We start from the raw sequence: 18,220 nt of genomic DNA, 5'->3' as shown, positions 1-18,220 counted from the left end.
TATCGACCTATTTGAACTAGTGGCGGTATCAATTAAAAAGCATTATATGAAGTGTTTGAATACTAATGAAGTGTTTATCATTTTTGTATAGTATATAAATATATTTACATATAAAATTTTTTTTTATTTATTACACATCCTTCAACCAATTTAATAGTAAAGATATTCTCTCCATTAAATAATTTATAATATAAAACCTCTTTGGTTTTTGTATTTCCGTTTAAAAAGAAATCATTCATTTTATATTGTTTTAAATAATAAAAATATTTCAGAGGTATATCTTCACAGTACAATATCAATAATTATGTGTCCAGTTGTTAGTTTCTTGTTATCATTATTATTGTTACAAATATTTTCACCGCGTAAAAAGCTGTTAAACATAATGGGAGGGTGGCATCATCAAATCTTGTAACACATTTAATTGCTCTTCTGTAAAATGCTGTGTATGTTCTTTCATACGTCTCCAACCATCATGAGTTCTTTTAAAATCATCAAGAGTTTTTTTAATTGTCATCTGTAATTTAATAATATTTTGTACATTAATTTTATGAACCATAGTTATTTCAAATTTGTTATATACTAACCGGTATAGGTTGTGGGTCAGCCATATGAGGACTAAGATGTTCAAAAATTGGAGGTATATATTTAGGTATGTCATATGGGTGAGCTTGAATGAATGCACACATTCCTATTACAGCTGCATGGCGGATACGTATGGCATCAGTTTTAACATTATTTTTTGTACCTTCTTTATTAGAACCCAAATGTTCTTTTTTGCATAATTTTGTTTTTGCTTTCTTTTTAAATTCATTCTAAAAACACATAAAATATTATATCGATGGTCTTTAATTTTATAAAGAATTTTAAAAATATTTCACTATTAAACACTTACCAACAGACATTCTTGTTCTGGTATAAATGTACAATGCAACAGTCCACTAAGGACTTTACCAGCAGTTTTTCGAACTTCTACTCGTTCATCTTCCAACAAATGTAGAACAATGTCTTTGATACAATTAATCCATGTTGAATTACTTAACAATGTACCCATATTATAAAATACCCATGCTTGAAGAAGTTCTAAGCAAGCAGATCTTGTCCACCAAGATGTATGTTTCGACATTTTTTCTATTGCTTCCAAAACTATCGGTATATCACGTGGTAAGGTAAATATCTGAGCATATACCGCTAAAGCAAATTTGCATGATTTTCTTAGTTCTTCATCTGTCGCACAATTTTCTAGTTGATATATAATTGGAAATATTTGGTAAAACTCCGGTGGCAGATAAAACCGGGAAAAATCCATATTTGTAATCCAATTACAAACTGTTTTAAGTAATCGAATTGTGCTTTGCTTTTCTTCTTCACTTATTTTTGACTTGTTCGAATACTCGTTCAATTTAACGGTAGCTATTTGTACGGATAAAGTCTCTACTTCCTTATTTGATTTCATTACATCATCGTTAAGAAGAAGTTGTAATTTTGGAATTATTTTATCTAAGAAATCTTGTATTTGTGGTAATTGATTGCTTAAAGCATTTAAAGACCTCAACCTTGCACTAAATACTGTTACTAGAACAGAACTTAATCTTTCTCTCACATTTTCAAACGGATTTGCTAATAATCTATCTTCTATGTGCTTTAATAATCGTTGTAATAATTCCAAAACACGCCACGGCTGTTTGATAAGAACCGCTTGTAAAGTATAGAGACGTCCACATTCGATGAAAGACGACTCCGATTGGCCGAAACAAGCTTCTTCCATCAAACATTCCAATAACCAATGTTGTCTGTTCGGATCTCTACATTGCTGCGCTTTCGAAAAGCATAAAACCCAATCCATAATAGTTTCCGGAGTCAAATTAATTAAAGCAAGCCTTATAATTGGTAACAGAGAATCCCACATTTCACAAACCATACTAAACGGCCAATGTTTTGAACCTTTAATAATTCCAGCGATAATTTCCGCTGCACATCTTTGACTACTTTCTTGCTTATCTACCACTAATTCTTGTAAATGTGGTAGAAAGTGTTTTAAAAACACTGTTCCATGATTACGAAAAAGACCTTTGAAAAGAAGGTACTTGTGAACATTAAATTTGTCTTTGTCTTTTTTCGTTTCAAGGCTGTAGAATTTGATGAGTTTTTTAATATTTTCTGGATCGTTAAAAAAGAAATTGATTTCTTTCTCGTGATCCGTTAATTGTCGTAAATCTGGATCTAAGCACGGTTGTTTGTTCGATGGTGCATATACTTGTATTTCTTTTGGCCACGTATAATACCCAATATAGGGCTGATGAATAAACCTAGGTTCATCCCATTGTTCTGTAGTCAAAGGACGAGTTTCATAATTATACTGAAGCCAAACATTATCTGGTCTTTGTCCTAATATAAACTTCTTAGATTGATTTTTTTGTGATTCATCCTTTTTCGACGACACTGGTAGTTCAATAGTTATCTTAAAATTCAAAAATTTGTTTTTTAAGTTATATCAAAGTCATTTGCAAAATAAACGTTTTTACTAAAGTGCTTTACCTTTGGATGTTTTCTTTTTTGTTGTTGCAACATGCATGTAACTACTCGAAAAGCAATATTTCTTTCGCTTAACGAATCGTGTATTAATGTTCCGACAAAGTAACGGACTACATCCGGTGGATATATTTGTTCTGGATGAACCAAATGTCGAATAAAATTTAATGCCATTAAACGATGCCTCCAATGCAAATTTGTTTCCACAAGAGCACTTAACAGATCCGTTACTAAACCTTTGTAAGACGCCACATTAGATTCATTGAACGTTTGCATTATTTTTAAACCTTCTATGATTTCAACCTCGGTAGGTTGAGATAAATTAGGTCGTGGATAAGTTTTCCATAAATCAGGTGCAATTTGCAAACATGTATTCGGCATTTCATATGTAATAGCAACCGTTGAAAACTGATTGTTTATAAATGTTACTAAGTCTTTCTTTAAGCGTATTATAGATAATTCTTCAGATGGTTTAGAAAGCACCAGTGCCGACCATGAAGCTCTCAATGTATTCCAATCGTGTTTCATTAAGATAGGGGTTTCTTGTGAAATAAGTAAAATGTGTAAAACACCCTATTAAAAAGAAAAGAATAAAGTATTAATGAATGTTATCGGTAAAAATTAGTTATCATCATTGACATTGTTATTACTGTTGTTACCTTATACGCATCCTTATCTGTTTCCGGATCCTCTCCTAATATATCAAGCAATTTTGGAGTAATAATTTTCCAGGAAAATGAGAAATATTGAAAAGCACGAGAAAGAATGTATTGAGCTTGCCATTGTACACTAGCGTACCTACTAGTGGCCAGTGTAAAAAGTTGTAACATTATTTGCTTATGAGTTTCTGTTAAATTAACAATTTGTAGATATGAACGTGTTACATGCTGAGTTTCTGCACGCAACAATACGCAAGCCCCTATCACTCCCTTTTTTTTTACTAACTTATCCTCCATTACTCTACATGTACTTTTAAGATCTTTGTACCTTGACCTAGTCATATTAAACAAAGAACCTGTTCCAAATAACAGGCTAGCCCAAATCTAAAATAAAAATTCTTAATTTGTATAACTTTATTTATTAATTTGTTACCTAAAATGTTATATTAAAATAAATACCTTTATCAAAACACGTAAACATTTCGTAATACCCTCTGGATTCTTAAGTATTACACTTTGTAATTTATTCATGAGCGTTGCAATATAACGTTTTACATTACTATTATCTGGCATTAATATTTCTTCCTTTATGCCAAGCGTTGGTATAAAAGGTAGCCACTTTGAAGATGACTTCACCAAACTCAATGGTTCTTCTTTCCATACAGGTAAAACAGAATCACAGCCTTGGATAATGTTGCACACGATATTTAAACTGATCAGTAATTCTTCTCTAAAATTGTATATTTATTTATTGTTTGATCATAATTTCATTTTGCCTATCTTTAATAAATTTATAGAACATCATGAAAGTTTCTAAAAACTTACCTTGTTAATTTGCTGCAATCATTACAGTATTCCTCTAATTTATTTACTTCAGGCAATAAATATTTTAAGAATATTCGATTTATTACAGTCATTTCTTCTTTGCCAGGAACATACCACTTAACACTTAAACTATTAATGTCCAAAATTTGTCCCCAGTATCGAATTCTATCGGTAGATTCGAAATGATACGGCGTCATGGTAGATAATGAGCGAAGAATAGTATTTAACAACATACAAGCTAAATCTCTTCCGTCCTTTGATTTTAAAATTAGTACATGATCAAGAACGGCCATCAGTGTATCTATATATGGTAGTAAATTGTTCCCTGTTGTATTAACAGTTGCAGATAACAGCAACATTGCGTGTAAAAGACGTTCGTCCAAATTGTCTTCTTTAATAATATCTTTATTTTCTCTTGTAATACTTAAAATAGTTTCTGAAAGTACAGGTAACAATACGCGCAAAGTTTCTTTGCCATTAACTCGAGCGAATACTCGACATAAGCCACCAGCCAGCTGTCCAGCAACGTTAATTTCAAGTATACGCTCAGTGATAAATTCACGTAATTTATATAAAGCACGTTCAAATATTGTATCCTTAATCTGCATTAATAAAACCACGCACACATCGTAAAGTACATTTTCTGTGACTTTCTCTAATTTACTTTTTTTACTACCAGATGAATTTTCCAGTCTAACTGATTCTAAAGAACTGTAGTCTATAAAAGAGAATATTTTGTCAAGAAACTGCAAAATAAAATCTTCAAATCCAGAGGCTACCTCATAACTGAGTGTTTCTTCTTCGTCTGTTATTGTGGTCGCCTTAGAGGAATCCACAATAGGTATAAAAGAAGCATAAACTAAAATAAGACGAAAAGTAAGAAAACACTTTTCTGGATCATTTGGATCAATATTAGGTAATAATAAAGAAAGCAATGGCAATATGTGTGTTGGTCCTTCTAAGTACGTATAATCTAAAACAAGAAAAAGAAAATTGATAAGAATTTGCAAAGATTATATTAGGTAATATAATATAATGGAAATATAATTCACACCTTTGTTTACATTTTGAGAGCCTTCTGCCATTGGTCTAGCTATAGCTTCCATACAAATCAATGTAGCAATCATCTTATATGATTCTGTTGTAGGGGAGTCTAGTGTAGAAGATATTCTATCCAAAACATGTGGAATAACCAAACTGGGCCTCATACTAGCAAGGTATTGCAACGCTTGAAAAGCCTCGTTAATACTTAACTTGTTAAACATAGCTGTCATTGTTACTGGCAATATACTTTTGACAAATGCATCAATATCACTGTCAATTAATTTGTATTTTTCAGGAACAGGTGTCTCCCACGTTAGTTTTGCGTATCGCTCTCTACAATATAAGTAACATACATTTAATACTTAAAAAGATCTTAAAAATACATTCTAGAAATTGCATTGATTTTACCTGTTTAAACGTGTAATAAAATAAAATGAAAGTTTTAAAAGAATTTCTTTTAATGTTCCTAACCAACAACCATTATTTGCAGGATGAAAATATGTTTCTATAGTTTTCAAGAACTTTTCGAGATACATCTGAGCACTTGAATTATTCCCCTAAAAATATTAGTAGACAAACAAAATAATGATCAATTCTTTCGAGTACATTTTTCATTCATTATAAAATCTTACCAAAACTGCTACTATCCATTTTGCTATAGAAGTTGCGTCTATTTCATAATATTTATATTTCTGTAATTTATTATACGATACTGGTAACTTTAAGCCTTGCATAAATCTAGTGAACATCAGTGGAATATATGGCTCCCACTCAATATATCCAATGTTACAACTAGCTAATGATGCCATTAAATCCATTATTTTAGTTTCCCATTCTGGGATATTATGATAAACTTCCCATAATGTCATAAATTCATCAAACCACAACTGATATCCCATTGAGTGGTATTTAGGTGGTAATTGTACTGGTAAAAACCATTGTAGTATTTGCAAACTTTTAGACATTGTTGAAACATCAAGAGGGCATAGAGTTGGCCTTAACTCATCTAATATTTCCTGTGTTGCACTTAACTATCATAGACAATTAATTTTAGATCCTTCATTAATTTATTTGAAGAAAAGTATTTACTTACAGGGAAATAAACCTTTGCACAATCTATAAGAGCTATTATTGCAACCTTATGAACAGAGCTGAAGCAATACATTTCTGGACGACTTTCTCCTGTTTCCATCATGTGAAGACTTATTTTATAAAGTGGTTGCCATGGAAGTTCTAATTCACTGGGAGATATTAATTTCTTTCTCCTACAAATATTAAAAATAATAAACTTAGCTTTCACAATTTTAAATATAATTATATAAATTTATATATAGAAGTTGAATTATACTTACACTAATAATAAAATTAATGTATTAAGACATTTTAAAGTAGAAACTGATGGTATTTCTGGTACTGTAACCAATTCAAACAGTAATTTTATGAACAAGATGTGATCTTCTTTACTAAATTTTAATCCATATAACTTTATGTAACTATAACAAACATAGAAATTCAAGTTAATGATATACAGGATAATATGATTTTTTATAAGAAGTGTTTTAATTCAAAATACCTCATAAATTATTGATTTTTTTTACACTGTAACCAAATACTTTTTTACACAGAATATTTCAAAGAATCAATCTTTGCAAAACAACAGTATCACTCATTTGTTAAAGATCTGTTTTTTAATAATAATTAAGTAATATAAAGATATGTACTCACTGCCATAACTTATTAACCCATACGTAACAACCTGGCCATACTTCATGACACATAACAGCTCGTCCTAAATTTGCTTTAATCTCGGCTAATAAAGTTTCTGATTCTGTTTCTAAATCTTCTACATACGGCAGCAATTTATTGTATATAAACTTTTGAAAGTGAATACTTTCTGAATTTTTATAATTACAAATGTGGAAAAGATCTTGAACTTCGTCCATGGTTACTTAATGATTTATTATCAAAAGCACAGCGGATACAAGTAAATGTATGCTACGAAAGAGCGCACAGTACAATGCAAAATCATGTATGACAATGTATGTTATTGAATCAACAACAACTTGCTTATTCTGCTTCTTCGTTTTTATTAAGTCATGTTTGGCATTTCACGAAGCCATATTTGACATACCAATTTTATAAAGATGAAACAAAAAGTTACTACTTACTTATTTTTATTGCTATATATTTATAAAAAAAAGTCTTGTATCGATATAATAATTGTAGCAGGTAAAGTTAATGGTATGTACAATAATTAAATTTAACATCTTCTGTTTATTCTTTGATGTTTTAGAAACTATTGTATGTATGTATGTATTGTACATATACCGCAATTCTCCAGAGTCTATAACTGCGAAAAGACCAGTTTTCGTTCTCCGCACATCTCCAGTACGCATCTTCGCCCTGATTGGCGATATTCCCAAACGAAGTGGAAAGCGATTAGCAGAGAGCTCGCTGCGTTCCCCCACCATCTTCCAACCTGCGTGTCGCAGTTATGGACTTTGGTGAACTGCGGTATATATCATCACATATCATTATAACAAAATAAACGAAGCAGTAATGGAAACACTAATACTATAAATTACTAGCAATATAACACACATTATCACATGTATGTACAATCAACATATGTATGTACATACATACATATATGTAATTCATACAACAGTATTATTACTAGGAATATATATGTCACATATAAACATATGGCGGTAGTCGTAAAAGCTCGGTTACAGTTTTTAACAACTTAAAGACAATGAAATGTTAATTCGTTATCTTTTATGAAATCTATTTTATATGAATTAATATTATATTTCCTTAACTCATATTATTTAATTGTAAATAATGAAGTTTTTTTAATGAAAGATTAGTGTATAATCTGTAAATTTGTATTTTATTCCAAACCTAAAATATATTTAGTTTTTCATTTATCTTAAGTGTTATTAAACATTTTGTTTAATACTAAATAACGCTACGTTTTAAGTAGTAAATGTACAAACATGAGAACTAGGAAGACATTAGCAATTCTTGGTGCAGGTTTAATTCTTATCTGCTGCATTATGATGTATTTAATGATGGATCTAGCACTTTTTCCAACTGGGCAAGGATCTAAACTTTCTGTTAATGATGTAAGTTCATAATAAATATATATATGTATATAATAAATAATGAAGGATGAACAAGTAAAATTATTGATAATCTGTTATTACATACTTTCAGAATCAGTGGTTACATTTTGAAAACAGACTTGCAAAATTAGAAAAAGACATTAATAAACATCATGAAGTTATCAATGCTTTACAAGAAGTGGCAGAAGCAAAAAATTTTGTTCCTGTAGTTCACTCTATAAATCGTCATAATCAATCTATATCCTCTAGTTCCTCTCATTTTGGAAAGGTACTTAAATGTAATTTTAATATACAAAAAGTACCAGAAGTAGATATACAAATGTTGGAGATGTACAGACAATTAGAATTTGATAATGTAGATGGTGGAGTATGGAAACAAGGATGGGATATTACGTACGATGAAAAGCAGTGGCATCCAAATAGAAAATTAAAAGTCTTTGTAGTTCCACATTCTCATAATGATCCTGGTTGGCTCAGTACTTTTGAGAAATATTATACATTTCAAACTCGTAACATATTAAATAATATGGTAACAAAATTGGCAGAAGATAGAAGGCGTAAATTTATTTGGGCTGAAATATCATTTTTCCAACTCTGGTGGGAAGATCAATCTAAAACAATTCAAAATTTGGTACGACGTTTAATTCACGACGGTCAACTGGAAATTGTGACAGGAGGATGGGTTATGCCAGATGAATCTGTTTCTCATTGGTTTTCTCAACTTACACAACTTACAGAAGGTCATCAGTGGTTAAAATACAATATAGATTATACACCGAATTCAGGATGGGCTATTGACCCGTTTGGTCTTTCCCCGACTATGCCGTATCTTTTAAAAAATGCAGGATTGGAAAATGTACTGATACAAAGGGTTCATTATTCAGTTAAAAAAAGACTAGCCAGGCATAAGCAATTAGAATTTCGATGGAGACAGTTATGGGATAATGACGGATCAACAGAAATATTTACGCATGTAATGCCATTTTATAGTTACGACGTGCCACATACTTGTGGGCCAGATCCAAAAATATGTTGTCAATTTGACTTTTATCGACTACAAAGTTTTGGCTTAAGCTGCCCATGGAAAATAGCTCCACGAGCTATAACTAAAGCTAATGTTGCAGAAAGAGCAACTCTTTTACTAGATCAGTATCGTAAGAAAGCTCAACTTTTTAAGACAAATGTAGTGTTGGCACCGCTAGGAGATGATTTTAGATACACTCATTTTACTGAGTGGGATGCTCAGTATAATAATTATCAAAAACTGTTTGATTATATGAATCAAAATCAACAAATGAATGTACAAATTAAATTTGGAACATTAAGAGATTATTTTGATGCAATTAGAGAAAAACATAATTTAAACGAGTTTCCTACATTGTCAGGAGATTTTTTCACCTATTCTGATAGAGATGATCATTATTGGAGTGGATACTATACTTCAAGGTACATTTGAAAACAATCTAATAAAAATTCATTACTTACAGATATTTATTAAGTATATTTTAGGCCTTTTCATAAACGATTAGATCGTGTATTGCTGAGTTTATTAAGAGCATCGGAAGTACTAACAACTATAGCTTGGACCAAGGGTAATGATAACTTAGTGGAAGGAACTCTCGCACAGCGTCTAAGTAAAGCAAGAATGTGGCATTCTTTATTCCAACATCACGATGGTATTACTGGAACTGCCAGAGATGAAGTAGTTATTGACTATGCTAAGAAAATGATAATGGCCTTAAATAATTCTGCTCATGTGCTACAGCAGTCTGTGGTACATTTATTAAAAACCCCACAAGAATCTCCTGTTGACACGGATGCTGTTTATATTTCACTGGATGAATCTAGGTGGAAGAGAAATTTTTCATAAATTTCTAAAATCTGAAATTGTTATGTATGTATTGAAGCTAACAAATTTTCCTTTTGTCTTTTAGATTACGTCATACCAGTGCAGGGGATAAATACGTACTTACCTTAGGAGATGAAACTCCCATGAAAAAAGTTATTCTATATAATTCTATTCCAAGACAAAGAACGAAAGTACAAACATTAGTTGTATCTACTCCGTTTGTTAGAGTTACGGATCGCATGGGACAACCGGTACAATGTCAGATTTCTCCAATTTGGATCGGCCCAGCAGCATTAACTGTTGCCAGATATGAATTATCATTTTTAGTTACCGTACCTGGATTTGGTATTACAACGTACATAATACATGCTCTGCCCACATCATCATTTCCACGGTACGATATTTTTCAATCTAAATATCGTTATATTTTGTGTTAGTTATTCAACATTTTATTCTCTGCTATACACAGGGAGGTTCATCTTGCAAATGTGACTGTTTTCAATACAGATATAATCCTTCCAAAAATACTAGGTTTCAATCAAATTCAAGTAATACCTAATGCACAAGAATTTTCGATCACGCAACGTCCAGAATTGTCTGCATCTTTTGGAAAATCAGGACTTTTAAAAGCTTTAAGAGTCAGTAACACGACAGTTCCTGTTCATTTAGAGTTTGTTAAATATAGTACCAGAGGTTCTGGTAAAGATAAAAGTGGAGCCTATTTATTTTTACCTGACAAACCAGAACCAGATTTGGTGTTTATGGACAACAAGTGTATCATACACTTAATAAGTGGACCTATCGTGTCCAAAGTATTTGTAGAATTAGCATATGTACGTCACACTTGTACATTATACAATTCACCTGGTAGCGATGGTCTTGGGTTACATATATTTAACGAAATTAATATATCGGAAACGCAAAATTATGAACTTGCTATGAGATTAAGTACAGATATAGCTTCAGGAGATCAATTTTATACAGATTTAAATGGGCTTAATGTAAGTAGCAACATGTGAAACATTATATGATCAACGCTTTAAATAATAATTACTCCCTAGACAATTAAGCGCCAAAGATTTCCGAAACTTCCTACTCAAGGAAATTATTATCCAATGGCAGCAAGTGCTTACATAGAAGATGAAAAAATTAGATTAACAGTAGTAACAGCACAACCATTAGGTGTAAGTTCCATGGCATCTGGACAAATTGAAGTATGTATTTATTATTTATTATAATTTATCTAATTATAAATTAAATAATACAAAAATTGTAATATTTGAATATAGATTATGCAAGATCGGAGGTTACTTCAAGATGATAATAGAGGTTTGGGTCAAGGTATAACCGACAACTTATTAACAAATCATTTATTCACGTTTATTCTTGAAAAGAAAAAACCTTTTTGTACATCTTCGTTACCTCCAACAAATCACCCAGCAGGATTATTATCGCTACATGGCCATTTAGCATCAGAAGAACTATTACACCCAATAATTGCAATGCATCCACATAATTCTTTACCATTCGACTTAAATGCTTATTTTTCGCCGCTCCGCTATGATTTTCCTGCAGATTTAAATGTTGTCAACTTCCGAGTATTCCCCATTCCTGAAGGAGCAGGTAAGGGTATTGGGATGGTATTATATCACGCAGCTGTTGATATGTGTTGGAATAACAACTTTTATTCACGCCATTTCAATATTTCTGAATCAGTAGAAGTTGATTTAACAAAGTTTCTCAATTATATAGATGACTGGATTATTAGTAAAGCTCCTCTCACATTTCATAATGTAGGACCATCTTTGAAATCTCCTATTGTCAATTTATGTCCACACCAAATATTACCAGTTTTATTCCATAAAACACAGTCTTAGGTTAAATAATCTAATATTTTGTTGAATTCATTTGGCTTCACTTTATAAATTTACTTAAAATAATGTAATGTGCTTCATCGGATATTGGTAGACTGGTCTTATCCAATTTGTAACTGTAACAGTATTAATTAATTGAAAAAAAAAACAGTACATGTGATGTTGTGGACAACATAAGCATTTTATAAAATTAACAATATAAAACTATTTTTATTTATACAAACTACATTTAAGTCTAATTGATGATATGGCTATATACATATGCACTCTATACATTATATAGTAAACTAGCCTAGTCTTTTCATAATTTTTACTGCTTTATATTTTAATGGTACATATTTATAATCATAATTCTAAGGAGCTACATGGTTCTCTTAATAAGGATTAATCAAACATATTCTACATATTCTATTATAAATATTAAAAGTCCTGTACTAATGTTAAAAGTGTAAATAAGTTTCTTGTATATTTCTATTATCTGTTAATTATGATTTATGTACATAGTCATTAACTTATAATTTTGTTATCATAGCTGCAAGGTAAATGTTATTACCCAAGAGAATAAAAAAACTGTACAGCCGATGGATTATGTTTAAATACAGTTAAAACTACTTTACGCATTTTGTTTTCCAATGCCATAGATTCAAGAGCTGACATCATGAAATGACCAAGCCCTTTTCTTCTTATTACAGATTCCAACTGTATCTCATAGCTGTATTAAAAAAAGAAATGTATATTTATTTTTTTATAAATTCTTAGACACATGTACATAAAATTCACATACCAATATAATACTTCTTCTCTATTGTCTGTATCAAATCGAAAATGAGAAAATCCAAGATATACATTATTAGAAGAAGCTATTAAATACCAAGCTGCTGGCTCTGTTAATTCTTTTTGTTTAGCAATTGGATCCCACCCCCAATCACACTGCTCATACAGAGATTTCATATTACGTTCCATAATATCAAATATCCAAGATTTGCATTCCGGAAGCGCATCTTTGGCTCTCATACAAGATAGTTCAATAATTTGATTATCTTTGGTTGTATATTTATGAAAATCATTTAAAGGGTCTAAAGGATTTGTCACTGAATTTGCTTTATCAACCAATTGTTTAGCAATAGCTTTTTTCTCTGACAAAAGTTGACGTCTTGTTTTTCTTTTCTACATAAAAATGAATAAATTATAATTTAAACATCCTAAAATAAGTACTACAGTAATACTAATAATAAATTGCCTGGTCATTTTCTATTACGATATAATATTTTCATCGCATAATAAATAAAGATAATACCTTCATGATAATTATAACAACGTTTCCGAAGATGTTCGTCTTTCAAGTTGTTTCAAGTCCCACAACCAATACACCGCTATGCAAGTTTACGCCAGTTTAGTTTATACTAAAATTACAGGAACAGTATATTTCCCGCGCATTTTAAGTAGTATGATTTTATATAAGTTATAAATCAAATTGAATCATTCCAATATTTATAATAAATAATAACAAGTTAAAGTTTATATAATTAATCTTATATATTTACATATATGTACATACACAGTAAACTATAGTATTACAACAAATATACAAATTTCTCTACTACTATTTATATAATAAGTATGTATATAAATATATATAAAATACATACACATAAATAACATAAATTATAAAATAATATTTTGTAGAATCCTAAAATATAGGATATAACTTTGTGCAGTAAATGTTTGTATGATTCAATACCCTGAAGGGCCAATGTATTTCACATTGAGTCAATTTATTAACAGAATTAATCATATATATGCCGAAGACAACACTATAGATTGTGTGTATCGTTGCATGATTAAACATTATGTATGTATTAATATTTCGATTCTAAATACCTGAAAAAAAGAAAATTACGATTTAATTGATAAAATATCTTTATGTATATAAATACATATATATATACATATCTCAAGTGTTCTTACAAATCACATTCAAGAATCCAGACTTTGACATCACGGATTAATTTGAGACTATTTCGACGAGCTGTGGCAACAGATGTATTTTGAATTTTATTGTTAGTGTCTAAAATATGTTTTTACTACATGTATTACTTATTGATAATTATGTATAAGTTGTTTTCTTTTATTTCTGTTAACATAGGTTAAGTTCCATTATTATATATTGCGTCTTTTTATTGCTGTTTATAAGCAGAATATTTTTAGTAAATGAATACACAACATGTACTGGATGAAGATTCATTTTGTAATGAACAACTGTTATAAATATTTTTGCTTGTTTAGTAAATATTGCATAACTTATTTTATTACTTGACGTTTCAAACTGTTATATTCTGCTGTATTACACCAGTATATGTTTTACAATGAAAATAATATGTTTTAATAATTATTATCTTCATTTTATTTCAGATATTGTAATTAAACGTTGAGGAATGGCTGAAAATGTTACTGCATCAAATGCAGAGGAAAAAGCTATTTCCTCAGCTATGACACAATGTTATGAAAATTATATTATAGTTGATGTTGGTGCCAATCTAACGAATAAAAAATATAGCAGAGATTTAGATAGCGTAATTCAAAGGGCAAAGGATGCCGGGGTACAAAAGATTATGGTAACAGGTGCAAGTATTCGTTCTAGTAAAGAAGCATTACGGTTAACTAGGATATATCCTGGTACTCTGTATTCTACTGCTGGAGTACATCCTCATGATGCAAAATCATGGGAAAATCCCGATACTTTGCAAGAACTTGAAAGTATAGCTAACAATCCAGAATGCGTAGCAATAGGAGAATGTGGTTTAGACTATAGTCGTGATTTCTCTGATCCTGAAACACAGCGTGCTGTATTTCATAAACAAGTAGAACTTGCATGTCAGTTAACTAAGCCGCTTATAATACACGAAAGAGGCGCTCAAACAGATGTCTTAGAAGTATTGAATCATTATAAAAGTTGTTTACCACCAGTTTTAATCCATTCGTTTATTGGAACTGCAAAAGAAGCACAAATTTATTTAGATCATGGATTTTATTTAGGAATTACAGGATATTTATGTAAAGATAAATCTGATAGTGGAATAAGACAACTATTGGAAAGAAGACTTGCACCCTTAGAGAGAATATTAGTAGAAACAGACGCCCCATTTATGTATCCGAATACTAGAGCCAGTAAATTACCTGTACACGTTAAAGATGCTCTTACCGAACGATCCATGACGTTTCTTCACCGTTACTGTACTTTTCAACGTAACGAACCGTGTGCCTTACCAGCAATAGTGGAAATGGTAGCAGCATTTATGCAAATTTCTCCAGAAGAGGTTGCCTTGGCTACTGCTTTTAATGCTTTAAAATTGTTTGGTTTAAATCAGTAATATTATAATCATTTGTTATTATAAAAATGGTGCTACTTGGTGCTATTTAATATTTTCATTATTTTGTCATTGATACATTGTCTCCTGCCATATTCAAAAATGTACGTTATTTGTGAATTTATTGAAATAGGTATACCTTTTATAATAATCATAACATCAATATATTTTACTGTCAAGGAAGAAAATGTGGAAAGAAAATATAAAACTTGATTTATATATTAATAGATATTATCTATATGTGTTACTTATATACTATGTTTATAAAAATACTCACTGATATATTCAAATTAGTATATAAGGGATTTTACTTCTTATTATGTAATAAAAATTTTGTAGAAGTATGTATAAAATACATATAGTCCAGAATCATACAATTTTATTGTTGATGTTATAAATATTTTCATATAAATAAATTGTTACGTGAACAATTCACTACAAACTTTTTTAATATTGAAAATCCTAATTTTAGTGATATCAGTAATATTTTGGAATACCTGAAATATTACATTTTGATTTGATAGTTTGTTGTAGATATGATACTTTTTCGTTGTTAGGCAAAACTTTCCATAAGTATGGATTTATAACAATAGTGTAAAATCCTTTTAATGTTTCAATTGCTTTCAATTCCATCTTTACTGTGCTTAACATATTTCGTTTATTAAGAGAATATGCTTTTTCCGGAAATGCCAAAAAAAGAATTCTGTAAAAAATTAATATATTACATACACATTACTATTATTATTATCATCATCATTACAGTAAAATATTCTTAAATTATATAAAAGTGTCTTACTTGTAACATTCTGATAGTGATTCTAACTCTTCAACAAATCTGATATTAGCATTGTAATTGCTAACATCCATAGGCAAACCATTTGGTTGTATGACAACAACATAATCTAAAATAACAAAAGTAACAAATCTAAGTTCACATTTCTTGATATCAATGTTATATTATAATCGTTTTATTACTTATTTACTTCTCACCAATAAATTCACCAAATTTTGTTGTTAAACCACTCATTATGCAGTCAGCACCTCCTAATGCTTCTTTCAAATTTTCTAATAAGGAAGGAACTTCATCTCTCTTGTAGTTTATATTAATTTGATCTAATACATTTTCATATAGTGTAACTCCATTATATTCAGGGCAAAGTAGTTTAACACACCAATGTAATTTTAAAATAGTTAGTATAATTTGTTCATTCCTTAATTTCATTAAATGGGGTTGACTTAAAGTAAAAGCTTTTTCAACCAATTCAGGGCAATAACAATTCAATGACAGCAAACGAAAAGCAACAGATACTGAATTCTGCGCTGTATAATCGACATTTGTAACAAAATTGAGTAACATTGTTTGTATAATTTCCCAACTAGATGGTTTATAATCAGCTATGATAAAGCTTTTTATAAAATGATCTATGTCGAAAATGGTACACTGTTTTAAAATATTCCTATTCTCCACAAGTTTTTTTGCTAAATGGTCCAATAATGAAATATTGCTATGCCGCATTTTATTTAAACACCTCAGAATAAGTATATTCTGGTGAAAAGTAACATCATGTTTTATTATGGCATTACATAATCCATCTACTATGTCTTCACAATAAAACTTCATTTCTCTGTAGAAAAGATTAAAAAATAGTAATGAAAAAGAATCAAATTAACTTGATCAAAGTACTCACTACTTACGCATTTGCAACTTTTGTAGAAATATAATTGAGTAATAGCTGTATCTCATTGAATGTGAAAGATTGACAATTGATTCTTATTTTATTTTTTATTTTAAACAGAAGATTTATAGAAGCTGAATTCATTTCAGGTAAAGTATACAATGCATAAAAAATATCTACAATATCTTCTAATGCTATATTTTTTTTACTTTTGCGTAAAATATTAATAATGTATAGTTTTGTTTTTAGATCGTTTATAACAAAAGAAAATTTGAGAGCTTTCAATAAATTATTACTTTCTTCATCAAGTTCAAGCAGTGCTCTTTGTTTAAAAACATGTGGCAAAGCGATAAGTAAAGATTTAATCAAAGGCAATTTTTCTAATCTATTTAATGTATTATATAAAATTATTATTTCCCCAATAGATAAATTATTCAAGGAGGCGGATATTAATTGAAGTAACGTTTGAATTAATACACTTTTAGGACTAACATTAAAAAATAATAGAATTCGTAAAATTCGTATCATATCATACATGTGTAAGAACCTTACATTTTTATGTATCACTTTACATACATGTACAAATTCTTCAGAATCTTTTATATTCATACAAGATAATTCTTTATCATTGTTAAATGTAATTTTTAAAATATTCATAACTTTAATAGCCTCTTTTACATCCATATTTTTATCATTTTGTTGGATGTTTTTAATAATGGTTTTAAGACCATCATCTAAACTTAAAGGATTCAATTTCTTTATATCTTCCTTGTGCTTTTCTAATCCTTTACATTCCAAAGTATCTACAAGAAACATAGTATTAAAAAGTTTAAATACAAATTAAGAACATAATAAAATGTTTATTACCTTGTGAAGAATTTACATAGTTTTGTAATGTACTATAATTTGATAAAGTTGATAAATTACGTAGTTTTATTGAATCTATTAATAATTTTTGAATGATCTTTTTCATTGTACAATAAATTTATCACATTAATTCATTACAAAGAAATTATTATACGTTGAATATTATTCAATGCTTTGGTACAAAGCAAAAGCTAACTCGTGTATTATGCAGTATTATGGTGTATTTATATACTAATACATTTGTATATAGTCACTGCTAACATCAAATTTGTATACCGCAGTTCACCAGAGTCCATAACTGCGAAAAGACCAGTTTTCGTTCTTCGCGCATCTCCAGTACGCATCTTCGCCCTGATTGGCGATACTCCCAAACGAAGTGGAAAGCGATTAGCAGAGAGCTC

At 29.8% G+C, this 18,220-nt stretch overlaps 5 protein-coding genes across 7 annotated transcripts; 2 read left to right on the top strand and 3 right to left on the bottom strand.

The window, feature by feature from the left end:
* Window positions 1–160: 160 nt before the first annotated feature.
* Window positions 161–7,197, bottom strand: LOC117603025 (proteasome activator complex subunit 4B). Its single transcript, XM_034321718.2, has 13 exons — window positions 6,783–7,197; window positions 6,410–6,550; window positions 6,151–6,322; window positions 5,690–6,088; window positions 5,466–5,614; window positions 5,068–5,390; window positions 4,014–4,986; window positions 3,648–3,918; window positions 3,189–3,572; window positions 2,536–3,102; window positions 893–2,458; window positions 585–812; window positions 161–514 (listed from the first exon to the last, which is right to left on the bottom strand). Exons 1-13 carry the CDS (start codon window positions 6,998–7,000, stop codon window positions 374–376), a joined length of 5,532 nt encoding a protein of 1,843 aa, XP_034177609.2. The 5' UTR covers window positions 7,001–7,197; the 3' UTR covers window positions 161–373.
* A 557-nt stretch (window positions 7,198–7,754) lies between these two features.
* alpha-Man-IIa (alpha-mannosidase 2) lies at window positions 7,755–12,102 on the top strand. Its single transcript, XM_034321719.2, has 7 exons — window positions 7,755–8,185; window positions 8,277–9,631; window positions 9,695–10,033; window positions 10,120–10,428; window positions 10,504–11,035; window positions 11,096–11,248; window positions 11,324–12,102. The coding sequence occupies exons 1-7, from the start codon at window positions 8,057–8,059 to the stop codon at window positions 11,909–11,911; spliced, it is 3,405 nt and encodes a 1,134-aa protein (XP_034177610.2). The 5' UTR covers window positions 7,755–8,056; the 3' UTR covers window positions 11,912–12,102.
* Naa40 (N-alpha-acetyltransferase 40) lies at window positions 11,371–13,311 on the bottom strand. The gene is made up of 4 exons (XM_034321740.2): window positions 13,206–13,311; window positions 12,693–13,075; window positions 12,462–12,620; window positions 11,371–12,024 (listed from the first exon to the last, which is right to left on the bottom strand). Exons 1-4 carry the CDS (start codon window positions 13,209–13,211, stop codon window positions 11,949–11,951), a joined length of 624 nt encoding a protein of 207 aa, XP_034177631.1. The 5' UTR covers window positions 13,212–13,311; the 3' UTR covers window positions 11,371–11,948.
* On the bottom strand, window positions 13,206–18,061 carry LOC117603028 (uncharacterized). 3 transcript variants are annotated; one of them, XM_034321724.2, is made up of 7 exons: window positions 17,820–18,061; window positions 16,972–17,755; window positions 16,267–16,901; window positions 16,073–16,178; window positions 13,877–15,979; window positions 13,558–13,789; window positions 13,206–13,311 (listed from the first exon to the last, which is right to left on the bottom strand). In XM_034321724.2, exons 1-5 carry the CDS (start codon window positions 17,923–17,925, stop codon window positions 15,754–15,756), a joined length of 1,857 nt encoding a protein of 618 aa, XP_034177615.2. In that variant the 5' UTR covers window positions 17,926–18,061; the 3' UTR covers window positions 13,206–13,311; window positions 13,558–13,789; window positions 13,877–15,753. The 3 variants fall into 3 exon arrangements, with proteins under 3 accessions (XP_034177615.2, XP_034177616.2, XP_034177614.2); XM_034321725.2 differs by having other exon boundaries at window positions 13,467–15,979; XM_034321723.2 differs by having other exon boundaries at window positions 13,558–15,979.
* Window positions 14,344–15,279, top strand: LOC117603033 (3'-5' ssDNA/RNA exonuclease TatD). The gene has a single exon (XM_034321732.2). The coding sequence runs from the start codon at window positions 14,344–14,346 to the stop codon at window positions 15,277–15,279; it is 936 nt and encodes a 311-aa protein (XP_034177623.1).
* Window positions 18,062–18,220: the final 159 nt, after the last annotated feature.

Source organism: Osmia lignaria, chromosome 12, assembly GCF_051020975.1.
Source record: "Osmia lignaria lignaria isolate PbOS001 chromosome 12, iyOsmLign1, whole genome shotgun sequence".
NCBI lineage: Eukaryota > Metazoa > Arthropoda > Insecta > Hymenoptera > Megachilidae > Osmia > Osmia lignaria.
This window is presented reverse-complemented; position numbering and strand designations above follow the sequence as displayed.

Excerpts from the sequence above, each read along its gene's own strand:
- LOC117603025 (XM_034321718.2), bottom strand. The coding sequence starts at position 7,000 with ATGGACGAAGTTCAAGATCTTTTCCACATTTGTAATTATAAAAATTCA. Across the intron at positions 5,615-5,689 it reads AATGGATAGTAGCAGTTTTG|GGGAATAATTCAAGTGCTCA; the intron begins GTAAGATTTTAT and ends TAATATTTTTAG. Across the intron at positions 3,573-3,647 it reads GTTTACGTGTTTTGATAAAG|ATTTGGGCTAGCCTGTTATT; the intron begins GTATTTATTTTA and ends TTTTTATTTTAG.
- alpha-Man-IIa (XM_034321719.2), top strand. The coding sequence starts at position 8,057 with ATGAGAACTAGGAAGACATTAGCAATTCTTGGTGCAGGTTTAATTCTT. Across the intron at positions 10,429-10,503 it reads CCCACATCATCATTTCCACG|GGAGGTTCATCTTGCAAATG; the intron begins GTACGATATTTT and ends TGCTATACACAG. Across the intron at positions 11,249-11,323 it reads TGGCATCTGGACAAATTGAA|ATTATGCAAGATCGGAGGTT; the intron begins GTATGTATTTAT and ends ATTTGAATATAG.
- Naa40 (XM_034321740.2), bottom strand. Across the intron at positions 12,621-12,692 it reads AGAGAAGAAGTATTATATTG|CTATGAGATACAGTTGGAAT; the intron begins GTATGTGAATTT and ends TTTTTAATACAG. Across the intron at positions 12,025-12,461 it reads CAGTTTTTTTATTCTCTTGG|TTACAAATTGGATAAGACCA; the intron begins GTAATAACATTT and ends ATACTGTTACAG.
- LOC117603033 (XM_034321732.2), top strand. The coding sequence starts at position 14,344 with ATGGCTGAAAATGTTACTGCATCAAATGCAGAGGAAAAAGCTATTTCC.
- LOC117603028 (XM_034321725.2), bottom strand. The coding sequence starts at position 17,925 with ATGAAAAAGATCATTCAAAAATTATTAATAGATTCAATAAAACTACGT. Across the intron at positions 16,179-16,266 it reads AAAATTTGGTGAATTTATTG|ATTATGTTGTTGTCATACAA; the intron begins GTGAGAAGTAAA and ends TTGTTATTTTAG. Across the intron at positions 15,980-16,072 it reads TCACTATCAGAATGTTACAA|AATTCTTTTTTTGGCATTTC; the intron begins GTAAGACACTTT and ends AATTTTTTACAG.